This window comes from Mastomys coucha, unplaced genomic scaffold (assembly GCF_008632895.1).
Source record: "Mastomys coucha isolate ucsf_1 unplaced genomic scaffold, UCSF_Mcou_1 pScaffold21, whole genome shotgun sequence".
Lineage (NCBI taxonomy): Eukaryota > Metazoa > Chordata > Mammalia > Rodentia > Muridae > Mastomys > Mastomys coucha.
In genome coordinates this window covers 71,331,001-71,351,765 of record NW_022196904.1, presented here as the reverse complement: position 1 = coordinate 71,351,765, position 20,765 = coordinate 71,331,001, and the positions used below count along the sequence as shown (strand labels likewise).

At 44.0% G+C, this 20,765-nt stretch overlaps 1 protein-coding gene across 3 annotated transcripts in view; it reads right to left on the bottom strand.

Moving 5' to 3' along the window:
• Positions 1 to 20,765, bottom strand: part of Pde8a (phosphodiesterase 8A) — a 129,275-nt gene that overhangs the window by 26,278 nt on the left and 82,232 nt on the right. For all 3 annotated transcript variants that reach the window (XM_031387172.1, XM_031387171.1, XM_031387173.1), the window contains exons 4-11: positions 19,139 to 19,195; positions 18,252 to 18,306; positions 15,664 to 15,752; positions 10,470 to 10,548; positions 8,981 to 9,118; positions 3,675 to 3,763; positions 1,703 to 1,754; positions 1,576 to 1,618 (exon numbers count right to left, since the gene is read on the bottom strand). In XM_031387172.1, the coding sequence (XP_031243032.1) occupies positions 1,576 to 1,618; positions 1,703 to 1,754; positions 3,675 to 3,763; positions 8,981 to 9,118; positions 10,470 to 10,548; positions 15,664 to 15,752; positions 18,252 to 18,306; positions 19,139 to 19,195 (602 nt within the window). The remainder of the gene's footprint in view (positions 1 to 1,575; positions 1,619 to 1,702; positions 1,755 to 3,674; positions 3,764 to 8,980; positions 9,119 to 10,469; positions 10,549 to 15,663; positions 15,753 to 18,251; positions 18,307 to 19,138; positions 19,196 to 20,765) is intronic.

Sequence of the window (20,765 nt, the reverse complement as noted above, 5' to 3'; positions counted from 1 at the left end):
CCTCCACATCTCCAGCCCTCCACATCCTCAGCACCTCACATCCTCAGCACCTCACATCCTCAGCACCTCACATCCTCAGCACCTCAAATCCTCAACCCTCCACATCCTCAGCACCTCACATTCTCAGCCCTCCACATCCCCAGTACCTCACATCCCCAGCACCTCACATCCCCAGCACCTCACATCCTCAGCACCTCACATCCCCAGCACCTCACATCCTCAGGACCTCACATCCCCAGCACCTCACATCCTCAGGACCTCACATCCTCAGCACCTCAAATCCTCAGCCCTCCACATCCCCAGCACCTCACATCCCCAGCACCTCACATCCTCAGCACCTCACATCCTCAGCACCTCACATCCTCAGGACCTCACATCTCCAGCCCTCCACATCCTCAGCCCTCCACATCCTCAGCCCTCCACATCCCCAGCCCTCCACATCCCCAGCCCTCCACATCCTCAGCCCTCCACATCCTCAGCACCTCACATCCTCAGCACCTCACATCCTCAGGACCTCACATCCCCAGCCCTCCACATCCTCAGCACCTCACATCCTCAGCCCTCCACATCCTCAGCACCTCACATCCTCAGCACCTCATATCCTCAGCACTTGCTGATGCTTTTCTGGTCAGAAACATCTGCATCTTTAGTCCTTACCTCTTTGGTAAGCAGTGGCCAGCAGATGTTCATAGTAAATCACTAATAGCAGGACCACACAGGTTAAGAGGTCCATATTCATCTCCCCAGGCCTACAGCCACCCCTAGCTCTCCGGGCTCAGATCAGCTCTTTGGTCTGTCTTTTCTTCACTCCTCTCTAGCCCTGTGTCACCACATTTGTTCCCCTTCTTCTCACTGTTATCTCATTTTTCTGGTCAATGTTTCCTCTCCTCTCAGTCTTAATTAGAGAGCACACCCTTCCATGTGAACAGTTGCAGACACAATGTAAGAACAGAGTCTCCCTATGGATAAAAAGCCTGATTTCTTCCCTGGCCTTTAAGGACCATGATTAATTCAAACTACACTGACTGTTCCCTCTTCCGCAGCACCTGATGGAGCGTCCTCACAGACCATCCCCCTTATCTTTGTGGGCAAGACCAACAAGTAGCTTGCCAAAGCCGTGACTTACGTTTGAAGGAAACAAGCCCTCTGAGGGCAGAGAAAATCCTGTGTAGTAGGATAGATGGTGTCCAAGGCATGGTTAGACATGAGATGAAGCAACTCGATGATACCTGTAGGGTGGTAGTAACCCCCACTAGCCCAGTGGACAGGGTCCCTGCTGATGTCCTTTGGTAAATCACGCAAGCCTGTCTGCCCCTAAAGCTCAGTTGAGGTTATAAAACCCTACTATACCCTCCATGTCTGTCTGCACATGCATCATGTAGTAGACCAATCAGTTCTCTCCACACAGGCTAGCACCATCCCAGGCACTGCTCAAGATGCCCACAACACTCCAGTCCTCAAACCATGCTGGGTTGGGCTGGGCTAGAACAGGTTTCCACCAGCAGGCCAATCACAGAAAGGATCTGTGAATTTCCCCCCAAACACTCAACCTTGAGAATGAATAGGGCCTCATACCTGTTTGACTGTCAGTCTGAACACACTCAGTGGTGGTCTCAACCTAAAAGTGAATTTTACAAGCCATTAGTTTTGATCATGTAGAATGATTGCTTGAACAATTGGGTCCTGGGCTCCCTTTACCTACCTTATTGTTGCCATTGCACACTCTGATAATGGACACATAGTGTCTGATTTTTCTGTAAGTAGAAAACAATACATTATTTTTCTTCTAACCCTAATTTGGTGGATATATAGTAGTTTTTCATCATGAAAAGAATATTTCCTTTTACCAATATATGAGATGCTTTCAGAGCATTTTTCCATATACATATATGGGAAAATATATAAATGTTATAAAATATAATATATATGTTACACACACACACACACACACACACACACACACACATATATATATATATATATATATATATATATATATATATATATATATATTATATATAGGCCAAGGCCATTGATAAATGAACCAAACTTTACAAACACCATTTTACGTCTTTGGGAGAAAAAAAGAAGTGACTTCAGCAATCACTGCCCTAGTTTTGACAACAGACAATATACACGTATGCTTTTACAGTGCACTACAGGTTAGCCTCTCATTTCCTAGTGATTCATCTGACCAACGCTGATACTGATGCTCTCAAGTTCCAGCAGTCTGCTTACAGTCTGCCACAGAGTGAGCCACAGAGGCCACACAGGCTGAGATTCCTGCTAGCCTTGGCTAGCCAATGTCTATGACAAAGGGATGAGGGTTGAGCACAGAAGCGGCTGGCTTGCTCCATTTATTTACTGTCCCTTCAGTTTCTTTCACCCTGTCCCATAATCAAATCCCTATATACTTATCAGAAGAACAATTTGGAAAGGACATAAAAGAGCAAAGACTCAGAACAGAGAGCCCACACAGATCTGCCTCCCTGAGGCCGTCACCAACTGGCAACAAAGCTGGCTGACATAGCATGGAGCTGTGCACTCGGCACTGAGGGCTACACCAGGCACCATCACACATGGCAGCCAGAGCTGGGCCAGAAACCAGACCTCAGTATGACTCAGTTTCCTCATGTGTAAAGGAGAGACATCACTGTGCTGGCCAAAAAGAGCTTCATTTAGGCTGAAATGAAATGTCAGGAGCCTGGCTAGAGGGAAGTGCTTAGAGAACACAAGGCAGTCCCTGAGGCCATGGGCCCACACTTCCTCCTCTGTCTTCTTCCCTTTGTATCACACACTAGGTCTAACTTTATATTTTGCATAGTAAGGTCTTTCCTTACAGTTTAATTTTCTACAATCATCATTGATTAAAGTGTGTATTTTACTGTTGAGTATTCTATAATTCACACTCAGAATTTTCTGGAAACTTTCTCTATTATTTTGAACAGGCCTGAGACAAGGCCTCCAAAAATTTTAGGCTCTTAATAAATTTACAGTATGTGCATATGAGCACATGCATGCTTGCCCATGTGGCTCATGTGTGGAATCAGACAGAGGTTGACATGGGGACATCTTCCTCAATTGCTTCTCCATATTATTAATCATCATTGTCATCATTATTATTATTGAGACAGGGCACCTCACTGAATGTGGATCTCACCATTCCACACTAGGGCTGGCTGCCAGTGAGACAGCAGATCTCTATGACCAATGAAGGGTTATAGGCATGATGTCACACTGGCTTTTGTGGGAGTGCTGGAAATATGAACTCAGGTTCCCATGCTTGTATAGTAAGCACTTGTATCTCAATGAGCCAGCTCTCCAGCACCTAATACATCTGTTAGCATTCAAATATTTCTCTCTGTGCAGGTCTTTGCAGAAATAGCTACTTCCAATAAGATAAAAAGCTTATAAACACAGAGGTATACATGATTTGAATATAAACATTGAAGTCTCTTGCAAATCTACACAGCATAAAGAAGACTGTCTCAAGAGTAGTGGCCCTGGACTGCAGGGGAGAGGTCCTCAGGGAAAGACCACCCTGGAATGCCATCCTGCGAGACCCTGGCCATGTTCTAAACCGTTTACACTTCTGTGAACCGTGTGGAGTTTACTTAAGTACTCAAAGCAAATTCGAAGCATAGACTGCTGATTGAAGTACATTTTCCACTTACCCTCCCTGCCCAATGACAGGTATTATCTTCACATTTTGTTGTATGTTGTCTCCATTTTTCTTTTGGGTATGGTAAACTCCTTGCCACTCCTATGAATAGAATGTACATATCATTATGCTTTGGGTTTGAAACATAAATCCAGGAACATTTTCTATTTTGTTTCTGATTCATTAATCACCGTGAAAGAACTTAGGATAAAAAATGATCATAAACCCAAATGCTATTCAAGCAAGCTGATATTCTTCCTTACCCTGCCAAGTCACTTGACTAAAGTCACCTCAGTGTCCCATGGCCATCTGTTGGCAAGAGAGAACCCCTCACTTCAATGCACGGATCCTGTCTCCGACAGCTTTAACTGGCTGCATGAAGGAGGGACTCCGCACTCTGCCATGGTACTTGGTGCTGGTGGACTCAGAACTAGGGCACAGAAGAGCCTGTGTGGCCATTACTGTGCTAGGTCACTACTAGCTTCTTACTGTGAATGGCTTTAGTCGTTCTGGACCTGGGGTGTCAGTCCTTCTACAGGGTGGGGTGCTGCAGCAGCTGGGCTGGAGCCAGGTAGCAGCACATCACAAAGGCGAAGCTGAAAAGGCCAGGTGTGATTTTAAGAGCTCACATGACCATAGGCAGGGCTCCCTACAACAACAAGGAGGAAATGTGGCACACCTTCACTTGGGGTTATGAGGGTAGCAAGGGACTTGTCTTTATCAACCAGCCAAGAATCAGGGTTTGTCTGACAAGTCACTCAGTGGTGGTGGTGGGGGAGCGCTATGCTATGATGATCTACAAAACCTGTTGGATGCTGAACTAGAGGCACCCAGAGCTCTAAGACACCCAGGAGATACTGAGTCTGAGATCTGGATGATGTAATTCTGAAAGCAATCATTTTTTAAGAAGGCCATGTCAAAAAGAGCTAGCTCTGGGCTGGTGAGATGGCTCAGCGGGTAAGAGCACCGACTGCTCTTCCGAAGGGCCTGAGTTCGGATCCCAGCAACCACATGGTGGCTCACAACCACCCTGTAATGAGATTGGACACCCTCTTCTAGTGTGTCTAAAGACAGCTACAGTGAATTACCCCAGAGCGAGGGGGGAGGGAGAGGGCAGAGAGAGCAGAGCCAGAGCAAGCAGGGCCAATAGAGGTCCTGAGTCCAATTCCCAGCAGCCACACACATGATGGCCCATGGCTCACTGCCATCTGTACAGCTACAGTGTACTCATACATATAAAATAAACCTTAAAAACAAAACAAAACAAAACAAAACAAAAAAAAACAGCTAGCTCTGTCCAAAGTTAGTACTGAACAGAGAAAAGAGCGGGTTATAAACAGCTTTGCTCTCTCTGCGTGCAGCTAGCCCAGGGACAGGCTGTGCCCAAAGACTAAGCAGGGATCCCCAAGCAGGAAGGTGTAGGCAGTCCTCACCCCCGCAGCTTACAGAGGACTATCTAAGGCTCTAAGAGGACTATCTAAGGCAATGTCAGAAACTGTGACAAGTCCCTAACTACCCTCATCACCCCAAGGGAAGCTGTGCCCTGGTTCCTCCTCCACCATGCCACACCTACACAAATATGCTTAATATCACTGAGCTGCGTAGTTTTGTTTGCTTGAGGTGGACTCTCACCATGCAGCTCTGGTTAGCCTGGAACTAGCTACACAGACTACGCTAGTCTCAAACTTGTGACCTTCTTGCCTTGGCCTCCCAAGTGCTATGAACTGTATGTATATTTTCAGTGAGTAGACTACACAGTGTGAGAATTACATTTCAATTGTTACATTCCATGAAAAAGAAAAGAATAAGTGAAGGAAAGAGAAAGAAACAGCAGGTCAACAGGGGTCAACAGGGTCAAGCGACCAGTTTCCGAATGCCCTTCTCCAGCTCCTTCTGAAGAAACTCACACAATGACAGATGCAAGCCGAGGTCTAACAAGCCATGCCAGCACCACAGTTCCCCGAAAGGAGCAGTGATCAAGCCAGTGTCCTGGCTGGGGGAACAATGTTAAATGTAAGTTTTCCAGTCACCAATGTAAACAAAAAATGTATTTAGCACACACCATATTTATTAATTATAAATACACACAACATTTAGCTATGTATCACTGCGAGGTTGAACTCCTAAGTGGAAGAATATTTCTTCAGACCATGGTCAGAGAGATTTATAGCTGGAAAGTCTGACACCCAGTGAGTTCAGGAGCCAGCCCGCTTGGGGTGAGGGTGTTTTTGCGCAGTCCTGTCCCCACATGAGCTCCCCACTGTCCACCGTCAGACTCCCGCTTCCCTGCTGCGGTCTGGCATAAGCTACACACCAGGCTGGGCTTCCACAGCTATTGATGTAGTCCCCCTTGGCAATCATTGTCATAAAATTAAGTCATTGTCATCCAGCTGTCCTGTCCCCAAGGCTGGTACTGTGCTTGTCCATGGTAAACAATCAAACAACACATGAGGCTTTTGTTTAGAGTGACTGAGGTCAACTGCAGAATCTTGGTCACCAGGCTAAGCAATCTGAATACTCTACTAAGGGAACAACACGATACTCTTGGGATGAGAGACAAGACGGGATTTGCCCACCATAACTGCAGGGATGTGAAGAAGACCTGGAGCTGGTCGGGGGCAAACAGTATACACTCAAAGCAAGGAATTAGCAGCCAACAGGATTGATAAACTTCAAGGAAGCAAAGGCAGAGGGATCAGTTTACTCCAGGGATCTAGGCAAGGTACAAGGACAGCCTCTCTGTTCAGAGAGAGTGACTAAAAGACATACTGGGATTTTTATTCATGAAAGGCAAAAGGAAAATCATTCTCTGACAATTTAATTTTAAGTGACAGCAGACTACTGAGGGACAAGAGCAAGAGGGCAAAGGTCAAAGTCCAGGTAAGTTGTAGAGGAAACAGAAGAAAGTGGAGTAGGCAAGTGGAGCTTTTCAGTGAGGAAGGGAGAGGATCACAGGAAAAAGAGCAGGTCAAAGAGCCCTGAGGTCACATATCAGGACCGCCAGGCATATGAATAGCCAACATTTATCCTGCGCGCTTGTGTGTGTGTGTGTATGTTTCAGGGGTGGGGCAACAAAAGAGGAAAAGTCAAGATGTATGGACAGGGTCTAGCTACCTGGAAGATAGGAGATTGTAGGTCCCCTGACAGGGGAGTTATGGGGAAGAAGAAAAATGATACAAGGAGGCACAGATGGGAACCTACAAATTTCAAGTTAACCTATCTATCTACCCCAAAGGGGGCAGCAGGCAGAAAGGGCTGTGGAGTGATGGGCGTCTGCAATACTCTGTCCCAACAGCACACTGATCTCTATCTTTCCTCTGGCCTAAGTTTCCAAACTGTGACATTCTGACCAGCTGACCATTTGCTGAGCCTACTCTCTTCTGCCACGCTGGGTCTTTAGTGGACACTGAACTCTCCTTGCCGATCACAGCGTCGTGGTTCCACGAGGCCACTGACCCCTCCACTAGTCCTTCCCCTACAGAGATGGAACTAGCCAGATGTCTGTCCTCTCACCTCAGTGAACCAGCAGGCTACTGAATGGGTAGAATCACCTTTTCGCACTCCCTAAAAACTCTGAAATACATTAACTAAATGGCCAGAGTCCTTTTAGAAATCGAGTAGTGAGGGCTGGAGAGATGGCTCAGCAGTTAAGAGCACTGACTGCTCTTCCAGAGGTCCTGAGTTCAATTCCCAGCAACCACATGGTGGCTCACAACCATCTGTAATAGGGTCAGATGCCTCCTTCTGGTGTGTCTAAAGACAGCTACAGTGTACTCACATACATTAAATAAACAAATAAATACATATTAAAAAAAAGAAATAGAGTAGCAAACAAACCAATAACATAAAAGTCTTCCTGATTTTTTTTTTTTCATAATCATTTCACATCTCTAGAGAGGAGTTTCTGCTATTTGGATTTGAGGCTTTTGCCACTGGTCCCCAGCAGTGTTACTCCAGCAGAAGTGAGACACTATACACACAAACTTAGTATACTGATCACATACCCTGTCACCATTGGCTCTCCTCAGTAAGAGGGATCCAGCCTGTCTGGCAGGTGTCCAAAGTAGTTGATAATCCCAATAAAATCATTAGCTTAAAAAAAAAAAAAAGCCAGGCATACTGGTAAGCACTTTTAATCCCAGTGCTGGAGGACCAGATGCTGGGGGATCTCTGTGAGTTTGAGGGCAACCTGGTCTATAGAGAGAGATCCTGTCTCAAAATAAAATAAAATAAAACCTCTGGCTCCAAATATCATCAAGGGGAAAAGAATGACAGACTGCATGCCATAGGAAAGCCCATGTGCCAGGTCACTGAGATCTCTATGCCCTGCTCAGTCTTTGGTCCTCTCCTCAGAAGACCCTCCACTCCTTCCAGTAAGACAGACACCACCCTGAACTTCAAACCTGAAGGCAAGTAGGATCCAAGCCGTGCCTACCTACGGTTCTTTCCTCTCATCATACCCAAAGCCTGGCACCAGGGCGGTGCTGACAGACCACAGGAAAGGTCTGGCCAACTGCACCTGCTCCTTCTGTCTGGCCCCTTAGCACTCTGGTCATGCTTCTCACAGTCAACAATGATCCCTTCTGTTTCCAACTCTGGAAAATGAGTTCTCTGAGGAAATGTTCTTGTTTTGACCATCCTTCTGTGGCAGAATTCAGCACTGGGCTTGGCACACAGCTGGTATTTGAAACTTGCTCAATGAATGACTGAGGCTCAGATATGCTCTAAAGGAGTGTTGACTCACTGGGAGCCCCTACCCAGAACCATGTGCCAACATCTAGCACTTAAAAGATCAGTTGTTGGGCTAGAGAGATGGCTTAACGGTAAAGAGTGGTTAAGACTTCTTCCAAAGGTCCTGAGTTCAAATCCCAGCAACCACATGGTGGCTCACAACCATCTGTAATGAGAATGGATGTCCTCTTCCAGTATGTCTGAAAACAGATACAGTATACTCACATATAATAAATAAGTAAATCTTTAAAAAAAAAAAAAAAAAGATCAGTTGTCAGGAATACCAATTTTCCAGGACAGCCAGGGCTATACAAAGAAACCTTTTCTTAAACAAACACACACACACACAAACACACACACACACCCCAACTTATTCACACCACTGAGATAAAAACACTTGATTTTAAGGTCAATCCCAGTAATTATCCTTGCTGGTTAAGATAGTGCATCCTTGGCTTCAGCTCTGATCTGTAAAGTGAGAGTTCTGGGAACAGGGTAAGGCCAAGGCCACTGCTGCACATGGTGCTCAGCAAACACCAGGCCTCCCCTCTTTCCCCGCAGTGAGGACGGTACAAGCATCTTACTTACCTTGTCTATGGTGACACATGAATTTAAGGCATCGAGCAAATCACCTTTCTTTTCATTTATGGGTACTTGTGCTAACTCCTTCCCTATTAGTTCTCCTGCCTGATAACCCATTGTTGTTTCAAATGCAGGGTTTGCATACTGAAAAGAGACAAAAGAAGAAATTAAGTGAATTTAAAGATGTTCTACCTTAGCACCACCCCCCTCCTCCTGAAAACCCATTCCTGTGGTTGTCAGGAATGCTCTACAGCCACAAGAACTTTGCATTCTGGGGAGGTGGCTACCTAGGTGAGGTGGCTGGGCTTCCTGCTGTATCCTCCAGAGACTCCAGAGTGGCAGCAGGCTCACTCCAACTTCAGTGAAGACCAAGGAAGGCATGTTCTCAGCACAAACCCAGGCTGCTACACCAGAGCTGCCCAGATGGAGCTATAGTGAAATAATAGACCACTGCAAGTAACTTTATCCCTGTGCTCCTCTGGATGGGGAGAATAAAAATGTGCCTCTCTGGTACCATTCTTAAATAATGTGTGCAAAGCAGCTACAATGTCAAAAGTAGTTACACATGAAAAGTGTGATGATAAGTTTCAAATAGAATGAAAAGATAAGGAGAAGCCATAAGAACACTGAGAATGTGTGGGTGGTGATCAAGCAGAGGCTGACAGATGTTAGCAGGACCTGTCCTCCCTACTATACACCTGAGCAAGCATCTGACACACATGAGCTCCGGCAATCCCCAAAACCGTATGAAGGGTTCTGTTTCCATACAGCACTGGGTGGCTGCTGCTACTGTCACTCTCATTTGTGCTAAGAGAAAGCAGATTTAGCTAGACTAAGTGACTTGCCCAAAGATGTACCGCTGTCTGAGGCGGACAGAAGCCTGGGCCCTCAACTCTTGGCCAGAGCTGCCTCTTAGCACCAACTCCAAATGCCAGCACCAGTAACAAAAGGAGCCTTAAGTTAAGATCCAATGAACTACAATCAAAATGGATTTCATTCTCAGATTAAAGGGATCCTGCCCTGGAACAGTGAGAGCCATGTTATCTTGATAGATATCTATCTCTTACAGAAACCAGCTTTGCTATAATTATGGTAGCCTCATCTGCTATTTTCTGTATTTTTAACTGGTTTTTAGTATATTTTTACAAGTTTAAACTGCCTAAAAAACATTGAGGAAAGATGTAAACACAGTAAGGAAAGCTTGTGTGCAGCCAGCCCGGCACACGCCTCCTGAGTAAGTCTCGGAGAAATAATGAGACAAGATCGGCCATTGCTACATCTCTGCTTCCATAAGGAATCATTTTCTGATCTAGAGAATTTATTTTAAATTACATATTTTATTAATTTTTCTCTTACAATCATCTGGGAGGGGTAAGGAGGGGAGAACAGGCTCTTGGACTTCCAAAAGAAAAAAAAAATCAAATTGTAGGGCTACAATCCTAAAAACGAGAACAAACAAAACAAATGCAGAAACACAGATTTCCAGAAAACAAACCTGTATAATGTGGTCTTCACTTGTAATTTCAATTGCTTCTTGACTTTTCTCTAATGCGGTGAATACTGAGTTACAAGCCCTTTATGGATGAAAACAAAAGGACTGATGAGCGTCTGTACTTTAGTCACAGTCACCAAGTCTAACACAATGGCGGGTACTAACTAGAGTGGCTTCCTTGGGTATCTACTGCCTGGCTTACAGACGTGAAGATGTTCATTCAGAAGAGGAAATATCTGACAGCATAAAGGAGACCTTCTGCAGCCTGAGTACTGTGTACACCAGGAAGGTTACACACCACTGCAGTCCTGGTTCCCTGAGCACCTAGAATGTCCTTTTTCACACAAAAGAACTTTTGTAAGGGATAAACGAGAGAAGAGAGTCAAGGTTGCTGCCTGGCATGGCAGAGGGAGGAAGCCAGCCATTTGGAGGTATTAGTTTAAATGATTCTTTTCAGTGTTGGAGGCACCTGGGATGCTCGGCTTCGTTGCCTGCTCTCTTCACTTAGTCTTACCCTGTGAGCATATGCCCACATGGTTTATGCTTTAAACGCTTTCTGAATTATACAGGTAGCAAGTGTTTACTGACAAAAGCTAGAAAATATAAATAAAATAGCTCATCACTCCACTCTAAGAATAAGAAAGGTGACATATATTAGTGACACCATCATGCACTGCCTGTAGGAATGTAAAATTGGTACTGCCCCATCTTGGAAAACAGTCTAGAAATTCTCCCAGTGGTTAAGCATAAAATCATCATATGATGCAGATGTATCTACTCCTGATTAGTTCTTAATAAAAGTGAACATCTGTTGACACTGGAACTTGTTCATAACAGCTGGCCAGTACTAACAGCTCAGATGTCCACCAGTAAAGGATAAATGATAAAATGTGATATATGCAAATAGTGGAATACTATACAGATATAAAACCCAGTGAAGTCCTGCTATCTATGGTACAGTCTAGATGTGCCTTAAAAGGATATTTAAATGCAAGAAGACAGTTACAAGGGACCACACACTGTATGATTCCATTTATATGAAATGTCTAAAACAGGCAAATCCAAATACAGAAAGCAAAATAAGGGTGTGGGCCTGGAGTTAGTAAAACGCTCTAGAAGTATGCTGGTGAGTGCATAGCTCTGGGACACAAGAAAACCACTGAGTAACCCTTAAATCAGTAAGTGGAACGAATGGCATGTGACATCCATCTTGTAAGGCTGTTCAATAAACGAGGTGAAAACATCTGAAACCCCAAACTTAGACATATCAACATCAAGCACTCTAGGAAGTTTCTTTTACAAACATATATGTTAATATGTATATTTATAGAAATACAATCATTCTTATAGCTTTATCATGTCTTTTTCTCATTGAACATATCAATAATCATGGCTCTCCATCACCATGTTCATCATCATAATATTTTATTGTAATGTTACACCAAAATATTTCTAACCAAGCCCCATGGTGAGGCACATGGCTGCTTCCAGGCTGTTGTCTTAGGTTGAGGGCTCCCCCAGAGCATAGCCACAAGGCTCTCCTGCCTCACAAGACTAAAAACACAAGTAAGTGCCATCTTACACACAAAATGCAGAGAATAAGTAAGTAAAATCTTTAAAATCAACAATGCTTTTTCATTCTTCTTGCTCAAAAAGGCTGCTATTGAAAACAAAGGAGCCCCAAGAGGGTACAGGTCCTCCTGCAGCCCCCACAGCCAGAGCAGGCCCTCCAGGACTCATGGTTAGACAGAGAGAAGACTCCCTCAGGTGTCCTCTGACCTCCACATAGACACTGTGCATGCCCACATCCATATATACAAACCCACAATATAAATAAATCAATTTTTAATAAAAAAAATTTTTGAAGCAAGGAGCTGGATAGATGGCCCAGTGGCTAAGAGCACTTACTACTACTCTTCCAGGGGACCTAACTTTGGTTGCCTGTTCCACATCAGACAGCTCACAACAGCCTGTAAGTGCAGCTCCATGGGACCTAGCACCTTCCCCTGGACTCTGAGGACACCTGCAGTCATATGCACAATGCCCCTCCCCACAAAAACAACACACACATACACACCTAATTAAAAATAATACAATTAATATCCTTTTTTAAAAAAACTGAAGGGGCCAGAGATGCTTAGCATTCCAGCCCTGTGCTGTTCTGTCAGTACCATCGGTTCAATTCTTAACACCCAGGTCGGTCTGCTCCAGGGGAATCCGATGCCTCTGGTTCCTACAGGCACCTGTACTCATTTACACAACCCCGGACCCCCATGCACATAGTTAAAAATAAAACCCTAAAAACAAAACAAAAACAGCTGGTGAGATGGTTCAGTTGATAAAAAGTACTCGGGAGACAGAAGAAGCAGGCGCCAGCCTAGTGTCCATGGTGAGTTCCAGGCCAGTCAAGGCCATGTAGTGAGATCCTGCCTCAAAATTAAACAACAACAAAGCACAGACAGAAGCTTCCATCTCTGATGTGAGCAGCAGGCTGTAGGAAGCCCCACTGAGACTCCACTCTTCCTCAGCCACAGCAGAACACACTACCCTTCTTCATTCTTACTTCTGTGACTGCTAGTTCAGGTGAACTTTTCATGTTTTCTGACTTGTGAATTGCTTGGGCATAGCTTCAAATATTTTTTTTACTGGAGTATTTCATTATTTGATTCATATTCATAAAGCTTCTTATTTAGGATATTAAACTAACTAATGTTCATTGGATATGCAACAAATAATTTTTCTACTCATTTTCCTATAACTTTAACATTATTTCAGGGTTTGTTCCCTTTTAAGTATATAAAGGCACAACTTTTTTCTCTTACTTTAGTGGTTTCTCTTCCTTTGTGGAACTCAGTCTTTATGCCATGGTGACCCTAAAATGACTTCATCCAATCAAATATTTTGCTTATATTTTTTGAGCATTTAGCATGTCTCTACATTTAAGCTTTTAGTTCATTGGTGGTTATTTGGGGTAGGGAGTGAAACTGGGTACACTAATCTCTTTTTCAAATAATTAGGCAGCTGTCAGAATCCTATGCTCTGAAAAGCTAACTTCCTTGTGTTGATTTTTTTTTTTTTCCGAGACAGGGTTTCTCTGTATAGCCCTGGCTGTCCTGGAACTCACTCTGTAGACCAGGCTGGCCTCGAACTCAGAAATCCGCCTGCCTCTGCCTCCCAAGTGCTGGGATTAAAGGCTTGCACCAACACTGCCAGCCCTTTGTGTTGATTTAACTACCATGCTGATCAGCCCTTCTTAACATTCTAGTCGGTGACACAGCAGGAACAAGGCTGCTGCTTCTGGCTTCCCAGCACCTGGCAGAACAGGTCTCCCTCTATTCACCACTCCAGCCCCACATTTCCCTTTCCCTTCATATTTTCCCTCTTTTCCTTTGTAATGTACCTCTCTGTTGGCTGTCAGTCAGAACAAGGCATGATAGGAGTTGAGAAAGGGAGTGTAGATTCAGGAGAGACAGACTCAGGAGAATCGTGGGAGCCACATCTGGGGATCTGGACTTCGCCTTGAACTCAGTGGAGGATTGCAAGACAAATGCCATGTTAAGACAAGAGGAAGTCTAAGGTAATGGTAGGGAGCCTTGCTGAGAATTCAACAATCCAGGCAAAAGACAGTGACCTTATGCCAAGAGTAATCGAACACAAAAATAAATGACTAGAGTCCAGAGAAACCCAGAAGAGTTGGGACACAGTAAGAACAAGATTTAGGAGTGGGTAAAGGAAGCCCAGGGGTTTCAGTGCAGGACTATATGCTGGTGCTGCTGTGTTCACTATACCAAGGTATGGAGGAAGAAAGTTATCAACTTCCGGAGATGGGGGAAAACAACAACTATAGTATCAGAAATGTAAATTACAGGCCAGGTGTGCTAGGTGCGCATGCTTGATTCCAGCAACTCAGGAGGCAGAGGCAGGCAGATCTCTGAGTTCAAGAACAGCCTGTAATAGACAGTGAGACCCTAACATACACAAGTGAATGTGAGTCGTAAACAAGTGAAATAACAGTCTAGTGCTACAGTGAGCTCTTAGCTGAGAGTCACATGACTTCTCTCACTCAGCCTTTAAACATTGCTGCTTAGTGAAAATGTTTCCACACTGACTCTAGTAATTCATTTCATTCTAAGAAAATCATGTCTTTCCTGCACATAGGGCCTTGTACTGCTTCCTACAAATTGTAACACTCCAATTTCAATAGCTTTTTATCTGCCTTAGGCATATACATACAGAGCAATGGCTTCTCTCTTTGATCCCCAATTTAAAAAAAATGCTAAATAGTTGGACACAAAAGAGATACAGAATAAGGAAAATGGCTGGTTTTATTCTTCTTTGAACCTAGGAGCATTTAAAAACTTTCTTACTGGATCTATAAATACCTAGGCTTCTACTTGTTTCTTATTTTAAAAGAAAAAAAATCTCAGCTGCACGTGGCCTATGATCCAAGCACTCAGGAGGCTAAGAAATGAGGATTCCAAGTTAAAGTTCAAGGTCAACCTTAGCTACACAGGAAGTTCCAGGCCAAACTATGCTACATGAGATCCTGTCTCAACAAACAAAAAGAGAATTAATGACAAAATTGATAATGTAGAGCAGGAAGAAAATATCAGTTTCCAGAGAAAAATGGCACTCTACTGGGTATGGTATATTTAATGTATTTTCCCCTTAGCACACAAAACAGAAAATCTAGGATGTGTGGTTTTGTATCTTACTTTTTTTCTCACTTACTACTGCTTTGAGGTCTCAAGTTTAAATTGGGATCACTCATCAAACATTGAGATGGATCCCAGAAAGTCTGCCAAGAAACACTGTCAGCCCACTATCACCTTAAATGAAACAGAACAACAACGTTATATGTAGAGTCCAGAGGTCAACATCTGATGTCTTCTTCAATTGCTCTCCACTTTATTCTTTGAGTCAGTCTCCCTGAAACTGAACTCACTGACTTAGCTAGACCTGCTGGTCAATAAGCCCCAGGGGTCCTCTGTATCTTCAGTGGGAGGATTACGAGCACCCCAGCTTTTCATGTGGATAGTGGGGCTCTGAATCCAGGTCCTCCCATTTGCACTGAAGGCACTTTACTGACAGCCAATTTAAACTTACCCTACTTTAACTGCTATCAGCTATGGCCAAAAAACCTTTGCTTGCAAGTTTGCCCTGGGGTCTAGAGGGCTTTGTAGCAGGACAGAATTACCTGAGTTTCAGTTGTGATTGCACCTCTCCAAATGCCAACTGGAGCAGTTCATTATAACAGGCCATGACGCTGGGGTTTTCTATATACCTCTACAAATAGAAAGGGGAGCTTTGTAGATAAAGAAGCACCTTTGATGTATGCCGCAAAAAAAATTCTAAACAAGCCTTTCAATTCAGCTACTGGAATTTTAAAACTACTTTGTAGTCATTAATGTACAACAGAAGATGAGAGATGAAAGTTAATGTACCAAATTAGCTTTAAAATTAAAAACACTACAGTTCTCTAGTTATCCCCCTGCCATTTATAAAGCTAGGGTTAGATTATATAGAAAGTCAATTTATTAACCAAAACCTTGCTGATAGGACTGTCAAGGAGTTTCTGAAAAAATAGATAAACTCTCTGTACACAAAAGCACATTTATACTTCTGCTTACATCTGTGGCTCAAGAAGGGAACTCCTATGTGAGTAACATTTTCCATTAACTGCCAAAGGAATTGACTGGTAATCATTCTCCACAGCAAGGTACCAGGAGGAGGTGTGAGGTTTGCCCAGTGTCTCTTACTGCTGTGGATGTTAAGTATTCTAGATGGTAACCTTTACATCATGGAAACATCCCACAACAAAGCATATGGCATAGTTACAAGAAATCAGGTTCATTCCACCATCAAAAAATGCATTTCATTATGGTATCTCTGTTGTCACATACCCATAGGTCTCAAGGTAACCACAGAAATTGCACAACTCCCTTATAGAAAATGGCACAGTATTTACATATAAATGCTATCTTCCTGTATACTTTAATGACAGGAAGTCTAAAGTCTAGTATTACTACCAAATACAAGGTAAATGCTATATATAAACAGTTGTCATACTGTATTATGTTGTGAAAAAGTCTATCCACATTCATGTGCGGAATGTTCTTTCCTGAATACTTTAGGTCTACAATAGAGTCTACTGGTACAGAACTGGCTAACAGGGAACTCGTGGCTAGAGGTCTAACTATAGTTTCATTCTGACAGAAGACACTCAAGAACACATTCACTCCCGTTTCTGAAGAGTTCTTTGCTTTTACTTGCACAGCACACACTGACTGAAGGGGAAACTGAGCTCTTAGACCACTGTACCAGTCCCAGCCAGATCAATACAGGACATGGGCTGCTTGAGGAGGTCCCTCTGCTGTCAAGGTGAAGGCAGATGTGCATGATCTGTGTCTTGTCTGAGTGACAAGCAATTTAGAGTCATGTGGACATGCCAGTTAGAAGCCATATAATCCTAATGAGACACTCTTCCTGAGCTTGCCTCCTCACTTATAAATGAGAAGTAATGCTGTTCCTACCCAGCACAGACCTCTGTAAGAGCAGAGGTGGCAGGAGGAAGTATTCTGCCTCCAAACTGCTACAGGAAAGAAAACATCAGGTAGTGGGGCTGCAGAGTTGGCTCCACGGTTAAGAGCTCTTTCGAAGGAGCCAATTTCAATTACTAACACCTACATGGTGGCTAACAACCTTTTGTAAGTTTCAGAGAACCTGACACCCCCTTTCTGTTCTGCTGGCACCAAGTATATACATGGTGCACTGACATACATGCAAGCAAAACACCCTTAACACAGGGATAAGAATTGTTTAAAAATAAAAGAAAGCTAGTGCTATGGTAGCAGGGAAGGGGCAAGGACCGAGCCCAGGGGCACAGTAAGGCTGTATGCATATAGGCTAAGCCCTTCTCACCCAGAGGTCAGGGATGACTTTCCTTCTAGCTCTCACCTCCTGATGGATACAGAGCAGGGACCTTCTGCCCACAGCAGCCAGGACTTCAGGGAACACCCAAAATGGCTTTCCATACATATAGGTGCCTACAACTGACTAGCCAGGGACAGCAAGAGGGTATTTCTGGGTACAGTGCTCATGCTGCTCCACCAGATGGGGTGGAGACCTTGAGACAGACAAGGATCACCAACTGCTCTGCCAGTGAGATCTTGGGATAAGTCTGACTGAGGAAGAAATGGAGCTCTTAGACTTCTGTCTACCACTAATCCTAGCCAGATCAATATGGGGCAGAGACAGAAAGCATGTCTGTTTGTCTACCACGTAACCAGATTTTTCACTGGGTAGAAATGTTACATATCTACCACGTCTTTTGATTTTGTTTGTGTTTCAGTGCTGGGGCTCACTCACCGGGTCCCCAGCTCCCATAGCTCACCTATACTCAGCTGACTAAAATCCTGAGAAGCTTTCTGGCTTAAGAGAAACCACCAGACTAAGGTGGAAGCAGAGGATGAGGAGGCAGGGCTTGGGTTGCCTCTTTTCCAGAGTGAACTGACTTCATAAATTTCAAGCTCATATAAAAGCACTGTAATATACTTCGTAAGTGAGTATGTCAGTGCAGGCCATTTTATTACTTAGGCATAGTTTTGAGCCTAAGGAAACAAAGTGTTACAGATTAGATTATCAGATTTCAAAGTCAAAACAAACTCTGACACAGAACAGGAACAATTTTTTTCTTCAGAATAATTTAAAAATTGTTGCTGGGCACTGAATTGAGGTAAAAATTTCTCACACTGAATTACATTTGTCCATGTAAGAAGTACATACCCGTGTGAAGCCAGCAGCAAGGAAGGGCATTATAGATACCTCTTCTTTGTCCACCCTTCAAAGAAAGATTGTACGGGTTAGGTAGTGTCACTAATTTACATAATCTTCAACAGTCACATAACATGTACTTTCCAATGAATTAAATAATGCATATGAAATTAAAAATGAATTTCCTATCTAGTTAGTAGTTAGCCTGTGGCAGGCTATTTTATAGCCTGTTTTGTGGGGCTAGGGGCTTGCCTGTTACTCAGGCTGGCCTCAAACTCCTAGGCTCAAGCCGTCCATCCTCTTTCCTGGGCCTCCTGAACACTGGACTACAGGTGCCTGGGGATGCAGCTAGGCATTTTAATACTTTAAATACAAAGGTTATGCTAACAACTGAATAGCGTCCAGGCATATACTTAATATATAAACCTCTATATATTGAAACTATTAAATTCTCCTCTCATCCACGCCAAGAAGATTACAGGGCATGGAAGCATGTCTGTCTATACTGACTAGAAATTGCGCATATTTAAGGATTGCACTCTTCCCTGTATAGTCTCCTCTCCTTGCTCTAACGTGAGAAGATTCCGTGCATTTACATGCCATCCAAATCCTTGTAGATACCTGGATTAGAGGTCCTAAAAGACCCCTCTTCACAACATTCACTCTTCAGAGAATGGGATTTTCTTAATAGTTTGCCTGCAGATGGCAGTTCAAAGTCAGAAAACTAAACCTGAGAGGAAACTCCCTCCCTGAGGTCAAGCAAAGAAGAAAAATAAAATACTATGGAGTAATGAAAGCCAGACTTCAAAGGGGCTTTCCTGTCACAGGCAAGCCCTCATTTTGACATCTGTTGATAACATTGCATTGATATATAAATTTCAACATTAAAAAAAGTTTACCTGCGTACTACGCCAACAATAACTGTATGTTCTGAGAATTTTGATGATCTGATAGACCTTAAAAAACAAAGTTTTAAATAAATATAAAAAGAATTCTTAAAAATAAATAGTTTTAGCTGTAAAATTACAGTTGGGGAAGGACACAAGAAGAGCAAAGCTCCCTTCACACTGTGGAGTCACCGGCTCAGCCACTTGGGCTTTCCTGGGGAGAAAGTCCTCATCAGTGAACCATCACAGCCATGACAATTACCATGCACAAATGAAATGGCTAAGGAGACACTTCGTGCATTTACCCAGGGAACACGCTCCCCATACTGTACTTACTAGAAAGGGGCCACAATCACTCGTCCCCTCCCACGGAAGGCCGTGCAAGCTTCTCCTGCCTGTGCAGACTGTGGGCATTGTGGGAACCAGGGGCAGGGGTCAGCTTGTCAAAGAACGTACAATTCTTTCTTTTTTTAATTTTTTTCCTTAATTTATTTACTCATTTGCTTTATATCCTGATTGCAGCCCCCTTCTTCCTCTCCTCCCAAACCCTCCTCCTGACTCCCCTGCCACTCTCCTCTGAGAAGAGAAGCCTCCCACCATGGGTACCAACCCAACCTGGCACATCAAGCTAGGGGTGCATCCTCTCCCACTGAGGACAGACAAGGCAGCCCAGCTAGGGAAAGGGACTCAAAGGCAGGCACCAGAGCCAGAGCAAGGGCCCACTTCAGAGAGAATCTTGTGGGGACTCAAAGGCAGGCAATGGAGCCAGAGCAAGGGCCCACTCCAGAGAGAATCTTGTGGGGACTCAAAGGCAGGCACCGGAGCCAGAGCAAGGGCCCACTCCAGAGAGAATCTTGTGGAAGAGCGGGAGGAAGGACTGAGGGAGTCAGAAGGGTCAAGGACACCCCAAGAAGACTTGCAGAGTCAACTAACCTGGGCCCATGGGAGCTCACAGTGATTAAACCATCAATCAAAGAGCATGCATGGGCTGGACAATGTGGCAGATGTCTCCATGTGGGTCCCCAAACAAGAATGAAGAATTCTAAGGTAATCTGGAGGCAAAAATCACGCCACCACAAAACTAAGAACACGAAATACAAGATACTGTTGTCAGTCACAATGGAGCGAGTCACCACCTGTGAGTAAAGGTTAAGATGGAGGTTTGCTCCATTGACATCACCCAAGGAGAACGAGGCTCTCCACCCAACCCTTTAGGGGAAGCAGTTACATAGACCATGAGTGATGACAATCTAGCCAAGAGATCAGAGGGAAGGCATATATGAAAAGCAGAGGAGTAGCAAAAGGAAAGGAACACTCTGCTGGAGGCATACCACAGCTTTGAACTGTCTCTCACTGAGAAGAAGGTGGAGTTATCTAAGAAGAAGAACCACCCCTTGCAGGAAGAAGAGGGATCTTGGATGGCAGTGGTAAAGAGTGCCATATTCAGACTATTCTAACTAAGAGAGAATCACACGGGCCTCTTGGAGGACAATGTGTTCAGGATGGGACAGAAACTGACTACGTGACTTCAGTTAAAAAAAAAAAAAAAAAAGGCTGAGCCACTTCTGAATCACAGAACACAAAAAAATTATTTGAGTGGCTACTTCCCAATTTCTCCAAAGATGGTACATAACACAAC